This window comes from Oncorhynchus nerka, linkage group LG24 (assembly GCF_034236695.1).
Source record: "Oncorhynchus nerka isolate Pitt River linkage group LG24, Oner_Uvic_2.0, whole genome shotgun sequence".
Classification (NCBI taxonomy): domain Eukaryota; kingdom Metazoa; phylum Chordata; class Actinopteri; order Salmoniformes; family Salmonidae; genus Oncorhynchus; species Oncorhynchus nerka.
The window spans coordinates 90,595,609-90,614,162 of NC_088419.1; the positions used below are offsets into that span (position 1 = coordinate 90,595,609).

Here is an 18,554-nt window from a genome sequence, read left to right on the forward strand (position 1 = left end):
GGTAGTAGTAATGGTGACGTGGTGGTGGTAGTAGTAATGGTGACGTGGTGGTGGTAGTAGTAATGGTGGTGTGGTGGTGGTAGTAGTAATGGTGACGTGGTGGTGGTAGTAGTAATGGTGACGTGGTGGTGGTAGTAGTAATGGTGACGTGGTGGTGGTAGTAGTAATGGTGGCGTGGTGGTGGTAGTAGTAATGGTGACGTGGTGGTGGTAGTAGTAATGGTGACGTGGTGGTGGTAGTAGTAATGGTGACGTGGTGGTGGTAGTAGTAATGGTGACGTGGTGGTGGTAGTAGTAATGGTGACGTGGTGGTGGTAGTAGTAATGGTGACGTGGTGGTGGTGGTAGTAATGGTGACGTGGTGGTGGTGGTGGTGGTAGTAATGGTGACGTGGTGGTGGTGGTGGTGGTAGTAATGGTGACGTGGTGGTGGTGGTGGTAGTAGTAATGGTGACGTGGTGGTGGTGGTAGTAGGAATGGTGACGTGGTGGTGGTGGTGTAATGGTGACGTGGTGGTGGTAGTAGTAATGGTGACGTGGTGGTGGTAGTAGTAATGGTGACGTGGTGGTGGTAGTAGTAATGGTGACGTGGTGGTGGTAGTAGTAATGGTGACGTGGTGGTGGTGGTAGTAGTAATGGTGACGTGGTGGTGGTGGTAGTAGTAATGGTGGCGTGGTGGTGGTGGTAGTAGTAATGGTGACGTGGTGGTGGTGGTAGTAGTAATGGTGGCGTGGTGGTAGTAGTAATGGTGGTGGTGGTAGTAGTAATGGTGGCGTGGTGGTGGTGGTGGTGGTAGTAGTAATGGTGGCGTGGTGGTGGTGGTGGTAGTAGTAATGGTGACGTGGTGGTAGTAGTAATGGTGAGTAGTAGTAGTAGTAATGGTGACGTGGTGGTGGTGGTAGTAGTAATGGTGACGTGGTGGTGGTGGTAGTAGTAATGGTGACGTGGTGGTGGTGGTGGTAGTAGTAATGGTGACGTGGTGGCGGTGGTAGTAGTAGTAATGGTGACGTGGTGGCGGTGGTAGTAGTAATGGTGACGTGGTGGTGGTGGTAGTAGTAGTAGTAATGGTGACGTGGTGGTGGTGGTAAAGTAGTAGTAATGGTGACGCGTGGTGGTGGTAGTAGTAGTAATGTGACGGTGGTGGTAGTAGTGGTGACGGTGGTGGTGGTGGTAGTAGTAATGGTGACGTGGTGGTGGTGGTAGTAGTAATGGTGACGGTGGTGGTAGTAGTAATGGTGACGTGGTGGTGGTGGTGGTGGTAGTAGTAATGGTGACGTGGTGGTGGTGGTGGTGGTAGTAGTAATGGTGAATGGTGGTGGTGGTGGGTAGTAATGGTGGCGTGGTGGCGGTGGTAGTAGTAATGGTGACGTGGTGGTGGTGGTAGTAGTAGTAGTAATGGTGACGTGGTGGTGGTGGGTAGTAGTAGTAATGGTGACGTGGTGGTGGTGGGTAGTAGTAATGGTGACGTGGTGGTGGTGGTAGTAGTAGTAATGGTGGCGTGGTGGTGGTGGTAGTAGTAGTAGTAATGGTGACGTGGTGGTGGTAGTAGTAGTAGTAATGGTGACGTGGTGGTGGTAGTAGTAGTAATGGTGACGTGGTGGTGGTAGTAGTAGTAGTAATGGTGACGTGGTGGTGGTAGTAGTAGTAATGGTGACGTGGTGGTGGTAGTAGTAGTAATGGTGACGTGGTGGTGGTGGTAGTAGTAGTAATGGTGACGTGGTGGTGGTAGTAGTAGTAATGGTGACGTGGTGGTGGTGGTAGTAGTAGTAGTAATGGTGACGTGGTGGTGGTGGTAGTAGTAGTAGTAATGGTGACGTGGTGGTGGTAGTAGTAGTAGTAGTAATGGTGGCGTGGTGGTGGTAGTAGTAGTAGTAATGGTGACGTGGTGGTAGTAGTAGTAGTAGTAATGGTGGACGTGGTGGTGGTAGTAGTAATGGTGACGTGGTGGTGGTGGTAGTAGTAATGGTGACGTGGTGGTGGTAGTAGTAGTAGTAATGGTGACGTGGTGGTGGTAGTAGTAATGGTGACGTGGTGGTGGTAGTAGTAGTGGTGACGTGGTGGTGGTAGTAGTAGTAATGGTGACGTGGTGGTGGTAGTAGTAGTAATGGTGATGTAGTAGTAGTAATGGTGACGTGGTGGTGGTAGTAGTAGTAGTAGTAATGGTGGACGTGGTGGTGGTGGTAGTAGTAGTAGTAATGGTAGCGTGGTGGTGGTAGTAGTAGTAGTAATGGTGATGTGGTGGTGGTAGTAGTAGTAATGGTGCTGTGGTGGTAGTAGTAGTAGTAATGGTGACGTGGTGGTAGTAGTAGTAGTAATGGTGATGTGGTGGTGGTAGTAGTAGTAATGGTGACGTGGTGGTGGTAGTAGTAGTAGTAATGGTGACGTGGTGGTGGTAGTAGTAGTAATGGTGACGTTGTGGTGGTAGTAGTAGTAGTAATGGTGATGGCGTGGTGTAGCAATGGTAGTGGTGGTGGTAGTAATGGTGATGGTAGTAATGGTAATGGTAGCGGTAGTAGTAGTAATGGTGATGGTAGTAGCAATGGTAGTGGTGGTAGTAGTAATGGTGACGATGGTAACCCCAATATCATGGTGGTACCACCACCACCATTTACTACCACCACACACTACTATCACTACTCACCACTACTACTAGTGGTACCATCACTACCACGCTCACATTACCACCAACCACTACCATTACCACTACTACACATTACTACTACTACCATTACCACCACTGCCAGCCACATTACTACACATCACCATTACTACCATCGCCACACACTACCATCACCATGGCCACACATTTCCATCACCATTACTACAACCATGGTAGAGGTGGTAGTAATGGTAGAGGTGGTAGTAATGGTGATGGTAGTAGTGGTAGTAGTAATAGTTGATGGTAGTGGTAATGGTGGTAGTAATAGTGATGGTAGTGGTGGTAGTAGTAGTAGCAATGGTAATGGTGGTAGTGGTAGTAGTAATAGTGACGGTAGTGGTGGTAGTAATAGTGATGGTAGTGGTGGTAGTAGTAATAGTGATGGTAGTGGTGGTAGTAGTAATAGTGATGGTAGTGGTGGTAGTAGTAATGGTGGTAGTAGTAATGGTGGTGGTGGTAGTAGTAATGGTAGTAGTAATGATAGTGGTAGTAGTAATGGTAGTAGTAATGATAGTGGTAGTAGTAATGGTAGTGGTAGTAGTAATGGTAGTGGTGGTGGTAGTAGTAATGGTAGTGGTGGTGGTAGGTGTAATGGTAGTGGTGGCGTAGTAGTAATGGTAGTGGTGGCGGTAGTAGTAATGGTAGTGGTAGCGGTAGTAGTAGTGGTAGTGGTAGCGGTAATGGTAGTGGTGGTGGTAGTAGTAATGGTAGTGGTGGTGGTGGTAGTAGTAGTAATGGTGACGTGGTGGTGGTAGTAGTAGTAATGGTGACGTGGTAGTGGTGGTAGTAGTAGTAATGGTGACGTGGTGGCGGTGGTAGTAGTAATGGTGACGTGGTGGCGGTGGTAGTAGTAGTAGTAATGGTGACGTGGTAGTGGTGGTAGTAGTAGTAATGGTGACGTGGTGGTAGTAGTAGTAGTAGTAATGGTGCGTGGTGGTTGTAGTAGTAGTAATGGTGGCGTGGTGGTAGTAGTAGTAGTAGTAATGGTGACGTGGTGGTAGTTGTAGTAGTAGTAATGGTGACGTGGTGGTGGTAGTAGTAATGGTGACGTGGTGGTGGTAGTAGTAATGGTGACGTGGTGGTGGTAGTAGTAATGGTGACGTGGTGGTGGTAGTAGTAATGGTGACGTGGTGGTGGTAGTAGTAGTAGTAGTAGTAATGGTGACGTGGTGGTGGTAGTAGTAGTAGTAGTAGTAATGGTGACGTGGTGGTGGTAGTAGTAGTAGTAATGGTGACGTGGTGGTGGTAGTAGTAGTAGTAATGGTGACGTGGTGGTGGTAGTAGTAGTAATGGTGACGTGGTGGTGGTAGTAGTAGTAATGGTGACGTGGTGGTGGTAGTAGTAGTAATGGTGACGTGGTGGTGGTAGTAGTAGTAATGGTGTGGTGGTAGTAGTAGTAGTAGTAATGGTGACGTGGTGGTGGTAGTAGTAGTAGTAATGGTGACGTGGTGGTGGTAGTAGTAGTAGTAATGGTGACGTGGTGGTGGTGGTAGTAGTAGTAATGGTGACGTGGTGGTGGTAGTAGTAGTAGTAATGGTGACGTGGTGGTGGTAGTAGTAGTAGTAATGGTGGCGTGGTGGTGGTGGTAGTAGTAATGGTGACGTGGTAGTAGTGGTGGTAGTAATGGTGACGTGGTGGTGGTGGTAGTAGTGTGGTACGTGGTGGTGGTGGTAGTAGTAATGGTGACGTGGTGGTGGTGGTAGTAGTAGTAATGGTGGCGTGGTGGTGGTAGTAGTAGTAGTAATGGTGACGTGGTGGTGGTAGTAGTAATGGTGACGTGGTGGTGGTAGTAGTAGTAATGGTGACGTGGTGGTGGTAGTAATGGTGGTGGTGGTGGTAGTGGTAGTAGTAATGGTGACGTGGTGGTGGTGGTGGTAGTAGTAATGGTGACGTGGTGGTGGTAGTAGTAATGGTGACGTGGTGGTGGTAGTAGTAATGTAATGGTGGTAGTGGTGGTGACGTGGTGGTGGTAGTAGTAGTAGTAATGGTGACGTGGTGGTGGTAGTAGTAGTAATGGTGGTGGTGGTAGTAGTAGTAATGGTGACGTGGTGGTGGTAGTAGTAGTAATGGTGACGTGGTGGTGGTAGTAGTAATGGTGGCGTGGTGGTGGTAGTAGTAATGGGACGTGGTGGTGGTAGTAGTAATGGTGACGTGGTGGTGGTAGTAGTAATGGTGACGTGGTGGTGGTAGTAGTAATGGTGGCGTGGTGGTGGTAGTAGTAATGGTGACGTGGTGGTGGTAGTAGTAATGGTACGTGGTGGTGGTAGTAGTAATGGTGACGTGGTGGTGGTAGTAGTAATGGTGACGTGGTGGTGGTAGTATGGTAATGGTGGTGGTGGTGGTGACGTGGTGGTGGTAGTAGTAATGGTGACGTGGTGGTGGTGGTAGTAGTAATGGTGACGTGGTGGTGGTGGTAGTAGTAATGGTGTGGTGGTGGTGGTAGTAATGGTGACGTGGTGGTGGTGGTAGTAATGGTGGCGTGGTGGTGGTGGTAGTAATGGTGACGTGGTGGTGGTAGTAGTAATGGTGACGTGGTGGTGGTGGTGGTGGTAGTAGTAATGGTGGCGTGGTGGTGGTGGTAGTAGTAATGGTGACGTGGTGGTGGTGGTGGTAGTAGTAATGGTGGTGGTGGTAGTAGTAATGGTGACGTGGTGGTGGTGTAGTAGTAGTAATGGTGACGTGGTGGTGGTGGTAGTAGTAATGGTGACGTGGTGGTGGTGGTAGTAGTAATGGTGACGTGGTGGTGGTGGTGGTAGTAGTAATGGTGGCGTGGTGGTGGTGGTAGTAGTAATGGTGGCGTGGTGGTGGTGGTAGTAGTAGTAATGGTGACGTGGTGGTGGTGGTAGTAGTAGTAATGGTAACGTGGTGGCGTGGTAGTGGTGACGTGGTAGTAGTAGTAGTAATGGTGGCGTGGTGGTGGTGGTAGTAGTAATGGTGACGTGGTGGTGGTGGTAGTAGTAATGGTGACGTGGTGGTGGTGGTGTAGTAGTAGTAATGGTGGCGTGGTGGTGGTGGTAGTAATGGTGACGTGGTGGTGGTAGTAATGGTGACGTGGTGGTGGTGGTGGTAGTAGTAATGGTGACGTGGTGGTAGTAGTAATGGTGACGTGGTGGTGGTGGTGGTGGTAGTAGTAATGGTGACGTGGTGGTAGTAGTAATGGTGGTGGTGGTGGTAGTAGTAGTAGTAATGGTGACGTGGTGGTGGTAGTAACGTGGTGGCGTGGTGACGTGGTGGTGGTGGGTAGTAATGGTGACGTGGTGGTGGTGGTAGTAGTAATGGTGGCGTGGTGGTGGTGGTAGTAGTAGTAGTAATGGTGACGTGGTGGTGGTGGTGGTAGTAGTAGTAATGGTGACGTGGTGGTGGTGGTAGTAGTAGTAATGGTGACGTGGTGGTAGTAGTAGTAATGGTGACGTGGTAGTGGTGGTAGTAGTAGTAATGGTGACGTGGTGGTGGTAGTAGTAATGGTGACGTGGTGGTGGTAGTAGTAGTAGTAATGGTGACGTGGTAGTGGTGGTAGTAGTAGTAATGGTGGTGGTGGTGGTAGTAGTAGTAGTAATGGTGACGTGGTGGTGGTGTAGTAGTAGTAATGGTGACGTGGTGGTAGTGGTAGTAGTAGTAATGGTGACGTGGTGGTAGTTGTAGTAGTAGTAATGGTGGTGGTGGTGGTAGTAGTAATGGTGACGTGGTGGTGGTGTAGTATGGTGACGTGGTGGTGGTAGTAGTAATGGTGACGTGGTGGTGGTAGTAGTAATGGTGGCGTGGTGGTGGTAGTAGTAATGGTGACGTGGTGGTGGTAGTAGTAATGGTGACGTGGTGGTGGTAGTAGTAATGGTGGTGGTGGTGGTAATGGGTGGTAGTAGTAATGGTGACGTGGTGGTGGTGGTAATGGTAGTAGTAGTAATGGTGGTGGTAGTAGTAATGGTGACGTGGTGGTGGTAGTAGTAATGGTACGTGGTGGTGGTGGTAGTAATGGTGGTGGTGGTGGTGGTAGTAGTAATGGTGACGTGGTGGTGGTGGTGGTAGTAGTAATGGTGGTGACGTGTGGTGGTGGTGGTAGTAGTAATGGTGACGTGGTGGTGGTGGTAGTAGTAATGGTGGCGTGGTGGTGGTGGTGGTGGTAGTAGTAATGGTGTAGTAATGGTGGTGGTGGTAGTAGTAATGGTGGAGCGGTGGTGGTAGTAGTAATGGTGACGTGGTGGTGGTGGTAATGGTGACGTGGTGGTGGTAGTAGTAATGGTGACGTGTGGTGGTGGTGGTAGTAGTAATGGTGACGTGGTGGTGGTGGTAGTAGTAATGGTGACGTGGTGGTGGTGGTAGTAGTAATGGTGACGTGGTGGTGGTGGTAGTAGTAATGGTGACGTGGTGGTGGTAGTAGTAGTAATGGTGACGTGGTGGTGGTGGTGGTGGTAGTAGTAATGGTGACGTGGTGGTGGTGGTGGTAGTAGTAATGGTGACGTGGTGGTGGTGGTGGTAGTAGTAATGGTGACGTGGTGGTGTAGTGGTGCGGTAGTAGTAGTAGTAATGGTGACGTGGTGGTGGTGGTAGTAGTAATGGTGACGTGGTGGTGGTAGTAGTAGTAATGGTGACGTGGTGGTGGCGGTAGTAGTAGTAATGGTGACGTGGTGGTGGTGGTAGTAGTAATGGTGACGTGGTGGTGGTGGTAGTAGTAGTAGTAATGGTGACGTGGTGGTGGTAGTAGTAGTAGTAATGGTGACGTGGTGGTGGTGGTAGTAGTAGTAATGGTGACGGTGGTGGTAGTAGTAATGGTGACGGTGGTGGTGGTGGTAGTAGTAATGGTGACGATGGTGGTGGTGGTAGTAATGGTGACGTGGTGGTAGTAGTAATGGTGACGGTGGTAGTAGTAATGGTGACGTGGTGGTGGTGGTGGTAGTAGTAATGGTGACGTGGTGGTGGTGGTGGTGGTAGTAGTAATGGTGACGTGGTGGTGGTGGTGGTAGTAGTAATGGTGACGTGGTGGTGGTGGTAGTAGTAATGGTGACGTGGTGGTGGTAGTAGTAGTAGTAGTAATGGTGACGTGGTGGTGGTGGTAGTAGTAGTAGTAATGGTGACGTGGTGGTGGTGGTAGTAGTAGTAGTAATGGTGACGTGGTGGTGGTGGGTGGTAATGGTACGTGGTGGTGGTGGTAGTAGTAGTAATGGTGACGTGGTGGTGGTAGTAGTAGTAGTAGTAATGGTGACGTGGTGGTGGTAGTAGTAGTAGTAATGGTGACGTGGTGGTGGTGGTAGTAGTAGTAGTAATGGTGACGTGGTGGTGGTAGTAGTAGTAATGGTGACGTGGTGGTGGTAGTAGTAGTAATGGGTGGTGGTGGTAGTAGTAGTAATGGTGACGTGGTGGTGGTAGTAGTAGTAATGGTGACGTGGTGGTGGTAGTAGTAGTAATGGTGACGTGGTGGTGGTAGTAGTAGTAATGGTGACGTGGTGGTAGGTAGTAGTAGTAATGGTGACGTGGTGGTGGTGGTAGTAGTAGTAGTAATGGTGACGTGGTGGTGGTAGTAGTAGTAGTAGTAATGGTGACGATGGTGGTGGTAGTAGTAGTAGTAATGGTGACGTGGTGGTAGTAGTAGTAGTAATGGTGACGTGGTGGTGGTGGTAGTAGTAATGGTGACGTGGTGGTGGTGGTAGTAGTAATGGTGACGTGGTGGTGGTAGTAGTAGTAGTAATGGTGACGTGGTGGTGGTAGTAGTAATGGTGATGGTGGTGGTGGTAGTAGTAGTGGTGACGTGGTGGTGGTAGTAGTAGTAATGGTGACGTGGTGGTGGTAGTAGTAATAATGGTGGTAGTAGTAGTAATGGTGACGTGGTGGTGTAGTAGTAGTAGTAGTAATGGTGACGTGGTGGTGGTGGTAGTAGTAGTAGTAATGGTGACGTGGTGGTGGTAGTAGTAGTAGTGGTGATGTGGTGGTGGTAGTAGTAGTAATGGTGCTGTGGTGGTAGTAGTAGTAGTAATGGTGACGTGGTGGTAGTAGTAGTAGTAATGGTGATGTGGTGGTGGTAGTAGTAATGGTGACGTGGTGGTGGTAGTAGTAGTAGTAATGGTGACGTGGTGGTGGTAGTAGTAGTAATGGTGACGTTGTGGTGGTAGTAGTAGTAGTAATGGTGAAGCGGTGGTAGTAGCAATGGTAGTGGTGGTGGTAGTAATGGTGATGGTAGTAATGGTAATGGTAGTGGTAGTAGTAGTAATGGTGATGGTAGTAGTAATGGTAGTGGTGGTAGTAGTAATGGTGATGATGGTAACCTCTGGTGGTGCCATCACCAGCCACCACCACCACCAGTACCATCACTATTGCTGCCGGTGGCTACTACCGTCTACTGCCAGTACCACCACTATATCCGCCAATGGTACCTATTGCATCACTACCAGGTAACATTACTACCGTTATACCACCACTACCAGTAACTGGTTACTACTGCCACCATTACCACCACTGTCACCATTACTACATAGTAATGGTGGCGTGTTATCACCACGTCATACCATGCCGCTTCCATCACCATTGCTACAACCATGGTAGAGGTGGTAGTAATGGTGAGGTGGTAGTAATGGTGATGGTAGTAGTGGTAGTAGTAGTGATGGTAGTGGTAAGTAATGTGATGGAGTGGTGGTGGTAGTAGCAATGGTAGTGGTAGTAGTAGTAATGGTGATGGTAGTAATGGTAATGGTAAGCGGTAGTGGTAGTAGTAATAGTGACGGTAGTGGTGGTAGTAGTAATAGTGATGGTAGTGGTGGTAGTAGTAATAGTGATGGTAGTGGTGGTAGTAGTAATGTGATGGTAGTGGTGGTAGTAGTAATGGTGGTAGTAGTAATGGTGGTGGTGGTAGTAGTAATGGTAGTAGTAATGATAGTGGTAGTAGTAATGGTAGTAGTAATGATAGTGGTAGTAGTAATGGTAGTGGTAGTAGTAATGGTAGTGGTGGTGGTAGTAGTAATGGTAGTGGTGGTGGTAGGTGTAATGGTAGTGGTGGTGGTAGTAGTAATGGTAGTGGTGGCGGTAGTAGTAGTGGTAGTGGTAGTGGTAGTAGTAGTGGTAGTGTAGTGGTAATGGTGGTGGTGGTAGTGGTAATGGTAGTGGTGGTGGTGGTAGTAGTAGTAATGGTGACGTGGTGGTGGTGGTAGTAGTAATGGTGACGTGGTAGTGGTGGTAGTAGTAGTAATGGTGACGTGGTGGCGGTGGTAGTAGTAATGGTGACGTGGTGGTGGTGGTAGTAGTAGTAGTAATGGTGACGTGGTAGTGGTGGTAGTAGTAGTAATGGTGACGTGGTGGTAGTAGTAGTAGTAGTAATGGTGACGTGGTGGTAGTTGTAGTAGTAGTAATGGTGACGTGGTGGTAGTTGTAGTAGTAGTAATGGTGACGTGGTGGTGGTAGTAGTAATGGTGACGTGGTGGTGGTAGTAGTAATGGTGACGTGGTGGTGGTAGTAGTAATGGTGACGTGGTGGTGGTAGTAGTAATGGTGACGTGGTGGTGGTAGTAGTAATGGTGACGTGGTGGTGGTAGTAGTAATGGTGACGTGGTGGTGGTAGTAGTAATGGTGGCGTGGTGGTGGTAGTAGTAATGGTGACGTGGTGGTGGTAGTAGTAATGGTGACGTGGTGGTGGTAGTAGTAATGGTGACGTGGTGGTGGTAGTAGTAATGGTGACGTGGTGGTGGTAGTAGTAATGGTGACGTGGTGGTGGGTGGTGACGTGGTGGTGGTAGTAGTAATGGTGACGTGGTGGTGGTAGTAGTAATGGTGACGTGGTGGTAGTAGTAATGGTGACGTGGTGGTGGTGGTGGTGGTAGTAATGGTGACGTGGTGGTGGTGGTGGTGGTAGTAATGGTGGTGGTGGTGGTGGTGGTAGTAGTAATGGTGACGTGGTGGTGGTGGTAGTAGGAATGGTGGCGTGGTGGTGGTGGTGGTAGTAATGGTGACGTGGTGGTGGTAGTAGTAATGGTGACGTGGTGGTGGTAGTAGTAATGGTGACGTGGTGGTGGTGGTAGTAGTAATGGTGACGTGGTGGTGGTAGTAGTAATGGTGACGTGGTGGTGGTGGTAGTAGTAATGGTGACGTGGTGGTGGTGGTAGTAGTAATGGTGACGTGGTGGTGGTGGTAGTAGTAATGGTGACGTGGTGGTGGTGGTGGTAGTAGTAATGGTGACGTGGTGGTAGTAGTAATGGTGGTGGTGGTAGTAGTAATGGTGGCGTGGTGGTGGTGGTGGTAGTAGTAATGGTGACGTGGTGGTGGTGGTGGTGGTAGTAGTAATGGTGACGTGGTGGTGGTGGTGGTAGTAGTAATGGTGACGTGGTGGTAGGTAATGGACGGTGGTAGTAGTAGTAATGGTGACGTGGTGGTGGTGGTAGTAGTAATGGTGACGTGGTGGTGGTGGTAGTAGTAATGGTGACGTGGTGGTGGTGGTGGTAGTAGTAATGGTGACGTGGTGGTGGTGGTGGTAGTAGTAATGGTGACGTGGTGGTGGTGGTAGTAGTAATGGTGACGTGGTGGTGGTGGTAGTAGTAGTAATGGTGACGTGGTGGTGGTAGTAGTAGTAATGGTGACGTGGTGGTGGTAGTAGTAGTAATGGTGACGGTGGTGGTGGTAGTAGTAATGGTGACGTGGTGGTGGTGGTAGTAGTAATGGTGACGTGTAGTAATGGTGACGTGGTGGTGGTAGTAGTAATGGTGACGTGGTGGTGGTAGTAGTAATGGTGACGTGGTGGTGGTGGTGGTGGTAGTAATGGTGACGTGGTGGTGGTGGTGGTGGTAGTAGTAATGGTGACGTGGTGGTGGTGGTGGTAGTAGTAATGGTGACGTGGTGGCGGTGGTAGTAGTAATGGTGACGTGGTGGTGGTGGTAGTAGTAGTAGTAATGGTGACGTGGTGGTGGTGGTAGTAGTAGTAGTAATGGTGACGTGGTGGTGGTGGTAGTAGTAGTAATGGTGACGTGGTGGTGGTGGTAGTAGTAGTAATGGTGACGTGGTGGTGGTGGTAGTAGTAGTAGTAATGGTGACGTGGTGGTGGTGGTAGTAGTAGTAATGGTGACGTGGTGGTGGTAGTAGTAGTAATGGTGACGTGGTGGTGGTAGTAGTAGTAATGGTGACGTGGTGGTGGTAGTAGTAGTAGTAATGGTGACGTGGTGGTGGTAGTAGTAGTAATGGTGACGTGGTGGTGGTAGTAGTAGTAATGGTGACGTGGTGGTGGTAGTAGTAGTAATGGTGACGTGGTGGTAGTAGTAGTAATGGTGACGTGGTGGTGGTGGTAGTAGTAGTAGTAATGGTGACGTGGTGGTGGTGGTAGTAGTAGTAGTAATGGTGACGTGGTGGTGGTAGTAGTAGTAGTAGTAATGGTGACGTGGTGGTGGTAGTAGTAGTAGTAATGGTGACGTGGTGGTAGTAGTAGTAGTAGTAATGGTGACGTGGTGGTGGTGGTAGTAGTAATGGTGACGTGGTGGTGGTGGTAGTAGTAATGGTGACGTGGTGGTGGTAGTAGTAGTAGTAATGGTGACGTGGTGGTGGTGGTAGTAGTAATGGTGACGTGGTGGTGGTAGTAGTAGTGGTGACGTGGTGGTGGTAGTAGTAGTAATGGTGACGTGGTGGTGGTAGTAGTAGTAATGGTGCGTGGGTAGTAGTAATGGTGACGTGGTGGTGGTAGTAGTAGTAGTAGTAATGGTGCGTGGTGGTGGTGGTAGTAGTAGTAGTAATGGTGACGTGGTGGTGGTAGTAGTAGTAGTAATGGTGATGTGGTGGTGGTAGTAGTAGTAATGGTGCTGTGGTGGTAGTAGTAGTAGTAATGGTGACGTGGTGGTAGTAGTAGTAGTAATGGTGATGTGGTGGTGGTAGTAGTAGTAATGGTGACGTGGTGGTGGTAGTAGTAGTAGTAATGGTGGACGTGGTGGTGGTAGTAGTAGTAATGGTGACGTTGTGGTGGTAGTAGTAGTAGTAATGGTGATGGTAGCGGTGGTAGTAGCAATGGTAGTGGTGGTGGTAGTAATGGTGATGGTAGTAATGGTAATGGTGGTAGTAGTAGTAATGGTGATGTAGTAGTAATGGTAGTGGTGGTAGTAGTAATGTGATGATGGTAGCCACCAGTCACGTGACTGGTGGTCAGTAATGGTAATGGTAGTGGTGGTAGTAGTACCATTACTACTACCTGGTGACTACCACTAACATTACTACCATGGTGGTGGTACTAGTAACTGCCACCATTACCACCACTGCCATGGTACCATGGTGGTAGTCAGTACTACCACTTCCATCACCATTACTACAACCATGGTAGAGGTGGTAGTAATGGTGTAGTTGGTAGTAATGGTGATGGTAGTAGTGGTAGTAGTGAGTGATGGTAGTGGTAATGGTGGTAGTAATAGTGATGGTAGTGGTGGAGTAGTAGTAGCAATGGTAGTGGGGGTAGTAGTAATGGTGATGGTAGTAATGGTAATGGTAGCGGTAGTGGTAGTAGTAATAGTGACGGTAGTGGTGGTAGTAGTAATAGTGATGGTAGTGGTGGTAGTAGTAATAGTGATGGTAGTGGTGGTAGTAGTAATAGTGATGGTAGTGGTGGTAGTAGTAATGGTGGTAGTAGTAATGGTGGTGGTGGTAGTAGTAATGGTAGTAGTAATGATAGTGGTAGTAGTAATGGTAGTAGTAATGATAGTGGTAGTAGTAATGGTAGTGGTAGTAGTAATGGTAGTGGTGGTGGTAGTAGTAATGGTAGTGGTGGTGGTAGGTGTAATGGTAGTGGTGGCGGTAGTAGTAATGGTAGTGGTGGCGGTAGTAGTAATGGTAGTGGTGGCGGTAGTAGTAGTGGTAGTGGTAGCGGTAATGGTAGTGGTGGTGGTAGTGGTAATGGTAGTGGTGGTGGTGGTAGTAGTAGTAATGGTGACGTGGTGGTGGTAGTAGTAGTAATGGTGACGTGGTAGTGGTGGTAGTAGTAGTAATGGTGACGTGGTGGCGGTGGTAGTAGTAATGGTGACGTGGTGGCGGTGGTAGTAGTAGTAGTAATGGTGGCGTGGTAGTGGTGGTAGTAATGGTGGTGGGTGGTGGTAGTAATGGTGACGTGGTGGTGGTGGTAGTAGTAATGGTGACGTGGTGGTGGTGGTAGTAATGGTGACGTGGTGGTGGTAGTAGTAATGGTGACGTGGTGGTGGTAGTAGTAATGGTGACGTGGTGGTGGTAGTAGTAATGGTGACGTGGTGGTGGTAGTAGTAATGGTGACGTGGTGGTGGTAGTAGTAATGGTGACGTGGTGGTGGTAGTAGTAATGGTGACGTGGTGGTGGTAGTAGTAATGGTGACGTGGTGGTGGTAGTAGTAATGGTGACGTGGTGGTGGTAGTAGTAATGGTGACGTGGTGGTGGTAGTAGTAATGGTGACGTGGTGGTGGTAGTAGTAATGGTGACGTGGTGGTGGTAGTAGTAATGGTGACGTGGTGGTGGTAGTAGTAATGGTGACGTGGTGGTGGTAGTAGTAATGGTGACGTGGTGGTGGTGGTAGTAATGGTGACGTGGTGGTGGTGGTGGTAGTAATGGTGACGTGGTGGTGGTGGTGGTGGTAGTAATGGTGACGTGGTGGTGGTGGTGGTAGTAGTAATGGTGACGTGGTGGTGGTGGTAGTAGGAATGGTGACGTGGTGGTGGTGGTGGTAATGGTGACGTGGTGGTGGTGGTAGTAATGGTGGCGTGGTGGTGGTAGTAGTAATGGTGACGTGGTGGTGGTAGTAGTAATGGTGACGTGGTGGTGGTAGTAGTAATGGTGACGTGGTGGTGGTAGTAGTAATGGTGACGTGGTGGTGGTAGTAGTAATGGTGACGTGGTGGTGGTAGTAGTAATGGTGACGTGGTGGTGGTAGTAGTAATGGTGACGTGGTGGTGGTAGTAGTAATGGTGACGTGGTGGTGGTAGTAGTAATGGTGACGTGGTGGTGGTAGTAGTAATGGTGACGTGGTGGTGGTAGTAGTAATGGTGACGTGGTGGTGGTAGTAGTAATGGTGACGTGGTGGTGGTAGTAGTAATGGTGACGTGGTGGTGGTGGTGGTGGTAGTAATGGTGACGTGGTGGTGGTGGTGGTGGTAGTAATGGTGACGTGGTGGTGGTGGTGGTAGTAGTAATGGTGACGTGGTGGTGGTGGTAGTAGGAATGGTGACGTGGTGGTGGTGGTGGTAATGGTGACGTGGTGGTGGTAGTAGTAATGGTGACGTGGTGGTGGTAGTAGTAATGGTGACGTGGTGGTGGTAGTAGTAATGGTGACGTGGTGGTGGTAGTAGTAATGGTGACGTGGTGGTGGTAGTAGTAATGGTGACGTGGTGGTGGTGGTGGTAGTAGTAATGGTGACGTGGTGGTGGTGGTAGTAGTAATGGTGACGTGGTGGTGGTGGTAGTAGTAATGGTGACGTGGTGGTGGTGGTAGTAGTAATGGTGACGTGGTGGTGGTGGTAGTAGTAATGGTGACGTGGTGGTGGTGGTGGTGGTAGTAGTAATGGTGACGTGGTGGTGGTGGTAGTAGTAATGGTGACGTGGTGGTGGTGGTGGTAGTAGTAATGGTGACGTGGTGGTAGTAGTAATGGTGACGGTAGTAGTAGTAGTAATGGTGACGTGGTGGTGGTGGTAGTAGTAATGGTGACGTGGTGGTGGTGGTAGTAGTAATGGTGACGTGGTGGTGGTGGTGGTAGTAGTAATGGTGACGTGGTGGCGGTGGTAGTAGTAATGGTGACGTGGTGGTGGTGGTAGTAGTAGTAGTAATGGTGACGTGGTGGTGGTGGTAGTAGTAGTAATGGTGACGTGGTGGTGGTAGTAGTAGTAATGGTGACGGTGGTGGTAGTAGTAATGGTGACGGTGGTGGTGGTGGTAGTAGTAATGGTGACGTGGTGGTGGTGGTAGTAGTAATGGTGACGTGGTGGTGGTAGTAGTAATGGTGACGGTGGTGGTAGTAGTAATGGTGACGTGGTGGTGGTGGTGGTGGTAGTAGTAATGGTGACGTGGTGGTGGTGGTGGTGGTAGTAGTAATGGTGACGTGGTGGTGGTGGTGGTAGTAGTAATGGTGACGTGGTGGCGGTGGTAGTAGTAATGGTGACGTGGTGGTGGTGGTAGTAGTAGTAGTAATGGTGACGTGGTGGTGGTGGTAGTAGTAGTAGTAATGGTGACGTGGTGGTGGTGGTAGTAGTAGTAGTAATGGTGACGTGGTGGTGGTGGTAGTAGTAGTAATGGTGACGTGGTGGTGGTGGTAGTAGTAGTAATGGTGACGTGGTGGTGGTAGTAGTAGTAGTAATGGTGACGTGGTGGTGGTAGTAGTAGTAATGGTGACTGGTGGTGGTGGTAGTAGTAGTAATGGTGACGTGGTGGTGGTAGTAGTAGTAATGGTGACGTGGTGGTGGTAGTAGTAGTAATGGTGACGTGGTGGTGGTAGTAGTAGTAATGGTGACGTGGTGGTGGTAGTAGTAGTAATGGTGACGTGGTGGTAGTAGTAGTAGTAGTAATGGTGACGTGGTGGTGGTGGTAGTAGTAGTAGTAATGGTGACGTGGTGGTGGTAGTAGTAGTAGTAGTAATGGTGACGTGGTGGTGGTAGTAGTAGTAGTAATGGTGACGTGGTGGTAGTAGTAGTAGTAGTAATGGTGACGTGGTGGTGGTGGTAGTAGTAATGGTGACGTGGTGGTGGTGGTAGTAGTAATGGTGACGTGGTGGTGGTAGTAGTAGTAGTAATGGTGACGTGGTGGTGGTAGTAGTAATGGTGACGTGGTGGTGGTAGTAGTAGTGGTGACGTGGTGGTGGTAGTAGTAGTAATGGTGACGTGGTGGTGGTAGTAGTAGTAATGGTGACGTGGTAGTAGTAGTAATGGTGACGTGGTGGTGGTAGTAGTAGTAGTAGTAATGGTGACGTGGTGGTGGTGGTAGTAGTAGTAGTAATGGTGACGTGGTGGTGGTAGTAGTAGTAGTAATGGTGATGTGGTGGTGGTAGTAGTAGTAATGGTGCTGTGGTGGTAGTAGTAGTAGTAATGGTGACGTGGTGGTAGTAGTAGTAGTAATGGTGATGTGGTGGTGGTAGTAGTAGTAATGGTGACGTGGTGGTGGTAGTAGTAGTAGTAATGGTGACGTGGTGGTGGTAGTAGTAGTAATGGTGACGTTGTGGTGGTAGTAGTAGTAGTAATGGTGATGGTAGCGGTGGTAGTAGCAATGGTAGTGGTGGTGGTAGTAATGGTGATGGTAGTAATGGTAATGGTAGCGGTAGTAGTAGTAATGGTGATGGTAGTAGTAATGGTAGTGGTGGTAGTAGTAATGGTGATGATGGTAACCTCTACCATCATCACCATTACTACTACCACCACTACCATTACTACTACCATCACCATTACTACCACCACCACCATTACCATCACTATTACTACCACCATTACCACTACCATCACCACCACCACTACTACCACCACTACCATCACCATTACTACCACCTCTACCATTACTACTACCTCTACCATCACTACCACTAACATTACTACCATTACTACCACCACTACCATTACTACTACTACCATTACTACTGCCACCATTACCACCACTGCCATCACCATTACTACCATCACCATTACTACCACTGCCATCACCACTACCATCACCATTACTACCACTTCCATCACCATTACTACAACCATGGTAGAGGTGGTAGTAATGGTAGAGGTGGTAGTAATGGTGATGGTAGTAGTGGTAGTAGTAATAGTGATGGTAGTGGTAATGGTGGTAGTAATAGTGATGGTAGTGGTGGTAGTAGTAGTAGCAATGGTAATGGTAGCGGTAGTGGTAGTAGTAATAGTGACGGTAGTGGTGGTAGTAGTAATAGTGATGGTAGTGGTGGTAGTAGTAATAGTGATGGTAGTGGTGGTAGTAGTAATAGTGATGGTAGTGGTGGTAGTAGTAATGGTGGTAGTAGTAATGGTGGTGGTGGTAGTAGTAATGGTAGTAGTAATGATAGTGGTAGTAGTAATGGTAGTAGTAATGATAGTGGTAGTAGTAATGGTAGTGGTAGTAGTAATGGTAGTGGTGGTGGTAGTAGTAATGGTAGTGGTGGTGGTAGGTGTAATGGTAGTGGTGGCGGTAGTAGTAATGGTAGTGGTGGCGGTAGTAGTAATGGTAGTGGTAGCGGTAGTAGTAGTGGTAGTGGTAGCAGTAATGGTAGTGGTGGTGGTAGTAGTAATGGTAGTGGTGGTGGTAGTAGTAATGGTAGTGGTAGTGATAGTAGTAATGGTAGTGGTGGTGGTAGTAGTAATGGTAGTGGTGGTGGTAGTAGTAATGGTAGTGGTGGTGGTAGTAGTAATGGTAGTGGTGGTGGTAGTAGTAATGGTAGTGGTAGTAGTAATGGTAGTGGTAGTAGGTGGTAGTAGTAGTGGTGGTGGTAGTAGTAGTGGTAGTAGTAATGGTAGTGGTGGTGGTAGTAGTAGTGGTAGTAGTAATGGTAGTGGTGGTGGTAATAGTAATGGTAGTGGTAGTAGTAATGGTAGTGGTAGTAGTAATGATAGTGGTGGTGGTAGTAGTAATGGTAGTGGTAGAGTAATGGTAATAGTAGTGATGTAATGATGACGATGACAGTGCCATTTTCCATGTTTAGCCTTTTATCGTCACTATTATTTGTTTCTACTATTGACTTACCATTTTGTTGTTTTTTTTGTGGTATTATTGGTCATTATTTCTATTACAATGTTTATTAAACACATTGTTGTTTTGGCAAAATTGACACAATGTTTTTCATGCCAATAAAGCAGCTTGAATTTGAGAGCGAGAAGGTGAGAGAGAGACGGCGGGAGAACGTGGACTACCTGTGTCCATCTCCTCCATGTTATTCAGGAAGTCCTCTGGGGTGGTGGGGATGCTGTAACAGCCCAGCCCCAGGCCACTGTCTGTGCTCTGCTCCCGGGAGTGCTGGAAGTGACCAC

The 18,554-nt window shown here is 48.5% G+C and overlaps 1 protein-coding gene across 2 annotated transcripts in view; it reads right to left on the reverse strand.

Moving 5' to 3' along the window:
• Positions 1-18,554, reverse strand: part of wwtr1 (WW domain containing transcription regulator 1) — a 105,037-nt gene that overhangs the window by 16,336 nt on the left and 70,147 nt on the right. For both annotated transcript variants that reach the window (XM_065009293.1, XM_065009292.1), the window contains exon 5: positions 18,438-18,553. In XM_065009293.1, coding sequence (XP_064865365.1) covers positions 18,438-18,553 — 116 coding nt within the window. The remainder of the gene's footprint in view (positions 1-18,437; position 18,554) is intronic.